The following is a 7,423-nucleotide window of genomic DNA, read 5'->3' as shown; positions in this document are numbered from 1 at the left end:
CGGTTTGACCTATAAATTTATAAAGACTAAACTCCCAGAAATAACCAAAATCAATTTGAATTTTTTTTATTTTATTATTAATTCAAAGTTTTTTTCCGGTTGATTCTTATATATGGTATATTCACAAATTTTCCTGATCATAAATATTGCCAAAATAAATACTATTATCAATTTTGCACTATTGTCAACTGAAATACTATGTTTTATCAGTCAAATACAACTCTGCGTCTGCTATCTATATTCACAATAGACACGGTGGAATTAGCAGTTTTTATGCTTTGCTTTGATCTGCTGCTTCGTAACATTCGTACAAACTTTTTCTCTATGTATCGGTGCATTTTCAGTTGGCAGCCTTGATATCAGAGTCGTCCAATATTATTTCACAACCGATTGTATAGTTTTTCGTCTTAACAAATGAAGTTGCACATTTGAATCTGGTTATTTTACATATATATTGAACCAGAAAGAGAGAAAAACTCGAACATTATTCAGTGAGTTGCAGAATTTGAAAAGAAGAACATTCACGAAAATACGCGAAGTTATATATATCAAGAAAAACCAGCAGGTATAGCGCTGAATCAGGTAACATTTAGTTGCAAGAACTCAACTGCGCAGTATATAAACTTCGGAAAAAGTGCGAAACAGACATAATAGTTTGAAAGTAATTCTAGCCGTCAGGAAGTGTTTCTTGCAGTAATAAATTCATATTCATATATTGTATACAATTATAAACATTAACAAACGCTCGTGCAACTAAAGATCAAGGATAAATATTGTGCGATAAATCGATTATTTAATTTAAAAAGTGTGAATTCATATAAAAAGTTTTAAGAATGGAGCGTTTCGCCAAGTTAATGAAAGTCACGTATGATGATGGAAATTCTAAACTCAATATATACATCCAGATGGGATCGAACAATTACAATATCCTAAAGAATAACATTTCGAAACAACTCTTTGCTGAACGCATGCTACCCATGGTTGAATTTAAAACTACCTGGTTTGGTGAGTATATAATAGCAAAATTTTAAAACAAGTTTGAAAACTGCTTTACAAATAGTACGTAGTATTAAGGCATAAATATGAGGTTCGTATTCTTATCACAATTTCGTAACAAAGCAGTGTAGTGACTAATTTGTAGTTCTTCAGTTTTCATTTTGTTTTTATATACATATGTGTGTGGAAATCGCTTCTAGATTTCTCTCATAAAACGAAAAAACCGTAAAAGAGGAATATAATTTCATTTTAATTTACTTTAATTAGATGAGGATGGCGATGAAATCGACATTTGCAACCAAGCCGATTATGATTCGTTCCTTAATAAACGGTCGGATAGATTACACATGTATATCACATCAGTATGTGCGAAAAAGCCGGCCCAGGACGATGATGATCCAAGTGCTTTTGTCATACACGAACGCGTAGAATGTGATTCTTGTGGTTTGTCACCAATTGTTGGTTTTCGTTACAAGTGTATTCAGTGTCCGAATTTCGATTTATGCCAACGTTGTGAGGCCAAGCACAAACACTCAGAGCACATGATGGTACGTATGCCAAAAGAAAACTCACCCAGTGTAATTGACGCTTGGATAACTTCTCCATGTGGACGCGCCAGTGGCCGCCGAGCAAAACGTGAACGCAAAAGTTCAAATGCTGGCGGTTGCCCATTTTTTGATATGGGAGTAGCAGGAACAGCTGCAGCAAACGACAATTGCGCTAATGATGACGTAGAGCCTAAGCTTGGAAAACATCATCACCATCATGAACGCAAGCATCATCGTCGTCAAATGCGCAACGGATTTTTATCCCACATGTATGAAATGATGTCCGACCTTGCCGAGGGTGGCGCCACATATAGGCAAATGGATGAGAGCGATCCCAATAATCCATCAGCTCCTTCACCACCAAAGGAAAATGTATCTACAGAACCAAAAGAAGTTGGTGCCGCAAACGAAGCGGCTAAAGCTGCCTGTGAGGCAGCAGCAAAGACAGCTGAAGCAGCTACTAAAATAGCTACCGAAGTAGCAGCACAAGTAAACAAACAGGCTGCTGAAATAACAGCAACCATTAATGAGCAAGCAGCTGCAAAAGTTTTGAATGATTTGCTTAACGCAGAAGCTGGAGTTCAGTCTAATAAGGAAGATGTAGGTGCAGCTGCAGGAAAGGCCACTCCTAACATGGTAAATTTTTGGAATATTGGAATACTCAACATATATACATCACTTATATTTCGTACATTACAGGCTAATACTGGAACTTCAACTCCTACATCACAATCCGCTTCAAGCAACACTTACAATCAATCAAAAGACAACAAGTCGGTACCAATTACACCAACTTTAGAAGATTTCGCACAATTCATTGATCCGAAATTCATGAAAGCTGGTGTAGAAATGTTTAATAATTTCAGCAATATGTTCGCAAAAATGCTCGAACCAGTGGAAGACGCTGAGGACAACAGTTATGCATCTGCATATGCTGGTACTGGCTACCAAGCACGCAAAAGCTCTTCAGCTTCAGCAGCAAGTTCAATGCGCTCGGCTGCTAGCTCCACAAGCACTAAATCGAGCACAACTGATAAGCATACTACCGAAGCAGAAAAATTAAATAACGGACAATCCAAAAATACCGGTGAAGCTGAGAAACCAATCAATCCTGATACGACAACTGTGGAACGTTCAGTAAGCGAGGAAAATGACTGGCAAATGATTGACAAACAGGCTGCCGAGTCCACAACAAATTTACTCAATATTTCGGCTGCTAGCTCTACAGAAACTATTGAAAAAATCGAATTGCCCGGCGCCGTTGGTACAACGCCAGCTACTCCAGCATCAACATCAACACCAGTTGTCGAAAACTTGTCACCAAAGAGCAATTCCGATATAAGTTTTGAAAAACTCAGCTTGGATTTGAAAGATCATGTTGAAAAGGAAAATGAGCGTGCCCACATTGAACGAAAAATTATAATTGCTGATGTCTTGAAGGCTAAGTCTGACCTTGTGACCAACAATAACACATCCACAACATCCATTAACACTGGAGCTACGCCCAAACCACAAAATCTAGCTGTACTCGTTTATCACAAAGGTAAGCTTGAATTGTGAAAATAGTTAGATAGTTTGACCTCAATTCTGCTGTTCTATACAGATCCCAGTATCAATAAAGCTATACATGCTATGATAGCTATGGGCTTTAGCAATGAAGGCGGATGGTTAACACAATTGCTTGAATCGGTCAATGGCAATATTTCGGCAGCATTGGATTTGATGTCACCGGCACAGGGCCAAGGCAACAATTAAGATATCTGTATATAGCTGCAAAGTTTGCTCATTTAATATTTAAGGAACATTTTTCTCTCTGTAATGCTTATATCAAAATCATATTGCCTTCACTATAACCACGTATGCATTCGTTTCTTTACTGAAACGATAAATCTGCACTACTATACTAACACTGTGAAAAGTGTATTCATTACCATGAGCCTTCGCTCTAAAATCATTCTCTGTTTACTTCTTTTACCATCCTATACATTATATTTGTTTTTTTCTCTCTTGTTCTTCGACCAATGAAATCCGTATTTGAACAAGTACATATATATATTTTGATTACATTTATCTTATGAACGAATATATTTCATATTATTTACACACATATTTAGTGTCACAACTTATTTTATTGTATGAATTTATGAATGGCTTTGAAATGGCTTTCTCAATTATTATATAATATATATCCACATATATACGAATTCGATAAACCTTACCCATAGAGGAATGTAATTATATCCAAAATAAAAATGTAAAAGATATATGAGAAGAGTTTTAAATTTTTAGTTGCGTCCGAAGTCTGGTCGGCGTATTGACTGATGTTGTCGACGTAGTTGAGGAATATCCTCTTGACCAGATCATGTTGCACGAATAGAAAACAACACTCCAGCTTTGAAGTTTTTTGATTCGGTACCCGCCGGTACTTCCTTAGCGGAAGTGGAAGACCCCCACTCCGTTGGAAAGAACAGGTGGAGAAGGGCCGAACTGCACTTGGTATCTCGAATACACCAAAGACAGTGCATGATCAATATCCGGTTCTACGCGCCGGAATTGACGCGTATTTTCTCCGGCCAAAGGCTGTTATTGCGTAGATCTAACCCCGTTGAGATCGCTACCTGCTAAAACAAAAACAACAATATCAATAGCCGATTGCCATGCATAATAAAAATTTTGGTATCTTACAAAGTAAAATTTATACAAAAAAATACAAAATCATTTACTCTTTAATTTTTAAGTCACAAACACACTTCTAAATTCGAACTTTGTACAATAATCACATTTCCTTAAAAAGAAAACTTATTGCTTAATGTTTAACTATTTAATTTCTAAACTATTAGAGCTTCCGCAGAAATATCATTAATGGTCCCCATGTAGTCAGCACCAAAACAGCCGCTGTCAAGTATTTATAGAATTTTTCATGCTCCTTTAAATTGCGGCGAAAGAAGCCTGTATTATAGCCGGTATACTGAGCCAGCATCGCAGTAATAAATGTTAGCAAGCCGAGAAAGTTGTGAATGTAATCGTTAACTGCAGGCGACACATACTGACGATAACCCCAGGAGTACAAGCCCAAAGAGCCGGAGAGACAGTTGATCACAAAGAACACACAAGCAGCTAAACCTAAAGTCCAAAAATGAGTATATGTTTAATTAAAAGAAAGTATACATATATTTGTGTATTCCTGGTTACATACCCAGTTTTCCATGCCACGAGCGAAAATGGTGTTCCTTTGGCAGTGATTTTTGCAGCGTACCCGCCACGCCTAAAATACCTCCAATCAATTGCAACCAAAGGTGCAGTGTTGTCTTTGTATCTGGATGCAGCGAGCGTGTTAGCCAATTATTGTTGCAACGCACCATCATGCCCTCGGCCGAGAGAAAAACAAACTATAAATGCAACAGAGTTACTGCTGGTTTCCTGAAGGTCAACCAAATCGGAGGTTTTTCAAGTGTGATGTATGCACTTACCCCAAGCGTGCAGAGAAATGCGTGTGTGGCAGTTTTTTGGAATTTCATTTGCGCACATTTCACCGACATACAAACGGTTATGGCCAAAATGAAACATTGATTGGCGAGATTCCACGTGTAGCCGCTGATGACCATTGTGTTTTTATTAGTAATAAAAATATTTTTTCTATTCAACAAGCTTAGCAAACGGAATGTTTCGATTTCGCAACTGTTGTAACGACACTGACGCTGAAATGAAAAAACTGTTAATTCTCATGTTATTACATGTCAACTACATACGTGGTACGAGTATTAATTAGATAGGCAGCACATGATAAGATATATCATATACCATATACATACATACATACATGTGTATATACTAAGCAGCAAAAATAAAATAAAGCAGCTAAATTTGTGAATCATTTCAAATATAAAGTCTTGTACTAATGAGATAACAGTAAGGTTATCATAACTTCCGTGAAAATTCCTCTCAACCGTGGTCAAAATTTACCAACGCAACGTCATTTTAACAGGTTATTCAACTTATGTTGTTGATATCTGATTTCGGTCGCTTTCGTTCAACTATCGCTGGCCTTGTGTGATTTTAATTGCCCAGCCCCTGGCGCGCCAGATGCGCCTCGGATACAAAGTCAACCATTCTTTTTTTCAAGTTCAAATTCTTGATATTCACAAATATGATAGACCAGGGTAGATAAATATTGTAAACAAAAGAAAAAAGACATAAAAAACAAGTAAGGAAGAGCTAAGTTCGGGCGCAGCCGAACGTTTAATAATCTTGTTGAGGTAGTATCAAACCGATTTCATCTATTAACTACTAGCTAAAAACAATGTTCCCTGGGTATCACTAAAGTACCTTATACACAATCACCAATCATGTAGAGTAAAGTCAGCTGAATGCTCGTAAATCTTGATACACGAGGGAAAGACCTGTTTTCCTCTAATTTGACCTATTTTAGGCATAAAGATACACAGTTATGAGTAACACACGCTGTCTCATTTTGGTCTATATCGGGCGGTATAAAGACACACGGAAGCTCGAAAGTCTTTACATTATGTGTATGGTGGCTCAGGAAAGTCTTTATCCGATTCAACCCATTTTGACACACAGAATTACTGCTCTCAGGAAAATATTCTGTCTAAATTTTAATTGTATACCTCACACATTGACCGATAATTTTGGCCAAAAGTCAGCTATAGGTACTGGGGGCCACATATTCCGTACCTATGGGCTTGAACAGTTTTGCTTGGATTTGGACAAATTTGGGTCATAAGATGGTATACTTTAAAGAAATTGTTAGTGCAAGTTTTATCCTGTTAAATCAATTGCTCTCCGACTCAGTGTACTGTAAGGTGAAGATTTAAAGTTAAATTTAAAATTATGTTAAATGGGAAGTAGACGTGGTTGCCGTCCGATTTGGTCCATTTTCACAATGTGAGAGGAATGCTATGTCCTAAATTTAGTCGAAATTGGTCGGTCGGTTCCCGAGGTTTATGATTCCCAAAAAGGTGGGCGGTACTACGCCCATCGTCGAATTTTTATCCCGGCTACCATAAAATCTTCTCGTTCTATCTCAGACTTAATTATAGCACTTTATAGGATTTCGGTTAATGGCGTTCTGCGACAGGGAGTCTTAAAGACCAGAACACCTGCTAATTGACTGCTCAGCAGTCTGCAGACACAGGTTAAACGCCTTTGGATCCATGTTTCTAAATAGGGATCATATCGCTTCCCTAGCACCTAGCACCGTATTGGACTTTATCAATATGGTGGGTCTAGGTGAGTCTTTGTGATTTAGGACAAAATAGAGCTAAGGTGCGTTGCATTCCTCGTTTATCAATCAATCAATGATAAATTTGCTAAAAAAAAAGAATGCAAAAAATTATTCCACATTCCAGCTTTCTGCTGCAATTGCACACCTGCTTTGGTCGGAAATATCTTTTGCCCTTGGCCTACCGCAAAGTGATTTCACATTTGGTTTTCCAACTCCACAAATCCAAAGCCTTCTTTTGTCATATGAGTAATATTAGCTTAGTTATCTTTAAACGTTTTTAAACGTGACAAATTATTTATAAAAATCGGAAAAATATAGGCTCGTATCATTTACGTGTTTTCAAACATGAATATGACCGCTCTTTCGACACATTAATTGCGGATTAATTTGGTAATTTATTTAATAGTTTAATGCGATTTCACGAATTTTTCGATAACGTCCACAAAATTGTTAATATTTACTTTATTAGTACGTGCATTTATATTCATATGTATATGTACATACATTTGTCTATGGGCACTGCAAATATTCAAAGGCATACATTGTGTAAAATTTTATCTTAGAAACCCTTGATAAGTAGGGCTACTTACCAATGGCAACTGCAAAAATAAATAAATACTTATATATACATATA

General features: G+C 37.0%; 2 protein-coding genes across 3 annotated transcripts in view; one reads left to right on the top strand and one right to left on the bottom strand.

The window, feature by feature from the left end:
• Positions 1 to 327: 327 nt before the first annotated feature.
• LOC108972612 (protein ref(2)P) lies at positions 328 to 3,653 on the top strand. The gene is made up of 4 exons (XM_018939260.1): positions 328 to 1,005; positions 1,264 to 2,180; positions 2,244 to 3,087; positions 3,148 to 3,653. The coding sequence occupies exons 1-4, from the start codon at positions 834 to 836 to the stop codon at positions 3,297 to 3,299; spliced, it is 2,085 nt and encodes a 694-aa protein (XP_018794805.1). The 5' UTR covers positions 328 to 833; the 3' UTR covers positions 3,300 to 3,653.
• A 599-nt stretch (positions 3,654 to 4,252) lies between these two features.
• Positions 4,253 to 7,423, bottom strand: part of LOC108972615 — a 16,657-nt gene continuing 13,486 nt past the window's right edge. For both annotated transcript variants that reach the window (XM_018939266.1, XM_018939265.1), the window contains exons 2-4: positions 5,015 to 5,242; positions 4,741 to 4,933; positions 4,253 to 4,667 (exon numbers count right to left, since the gene is read on the bottom strand). In XM_018939266.1, coding sequence (XP_018794811.1) covers positions 4,381 to 4,667; positions 4,741 to 4,933; positions 5,015 to 5,149 — 615 coding nt within the window. In that variant the 5' untranslated portion in view covers positions 5,150 to 5,242 and the 3' untranslated portion in view covers positions 4,253 to 4,380. The remainder of the gene's footprint in view (positions 4,668 to 4,740; positions 4,934 to 5,014; positions 5,243 to 7,423) is intronic.

Source organism: Bactrocera latifrons, unplaced genomic scaffold (genome assembly GCF_001853355.1).
Source record: "Bactrocera latifrons isolate USDA-ARS-PBARC rearing strain unplaced genomic scaffold, ASM185335v1 scaffold_41, whole genome shotgun sequence".
Classification (NCBI taxonomy): domain Eukaryota; kingdom Metazoa; phylum Arthropoda; class Insecta; order Diptera; family Tephritidae; genus Bactrocera; species Bactrocera latifrons.
Note: the sequence above shows the minus strand (reverse complement) of the source record. Positions and strands in the feature narration are given on the sequence as shown.

Coding starts and splice junctions, on each gene's coding strand:
- LOC108972612 (XM_018939260.1), top strand. CDS start 834: ATGGAGCGTTTCGCCAAGTTAATGAAAGTCACGTATGATGATGGAAAT. Junction 2,181..2,243: donor GAAAGGCCACTCCTAACATG/GTAAATTTTTGG, acceptor CGTACATTACAG/GCTAATACTGGAACTTCAAC. Junction 3,088..3,147: donor TGTACTCGTTTATCACAAAG/GTAAGCTTGAAT, acceptor TGTTCTATACAG/ATCCCAGTATCAATAAAGCT.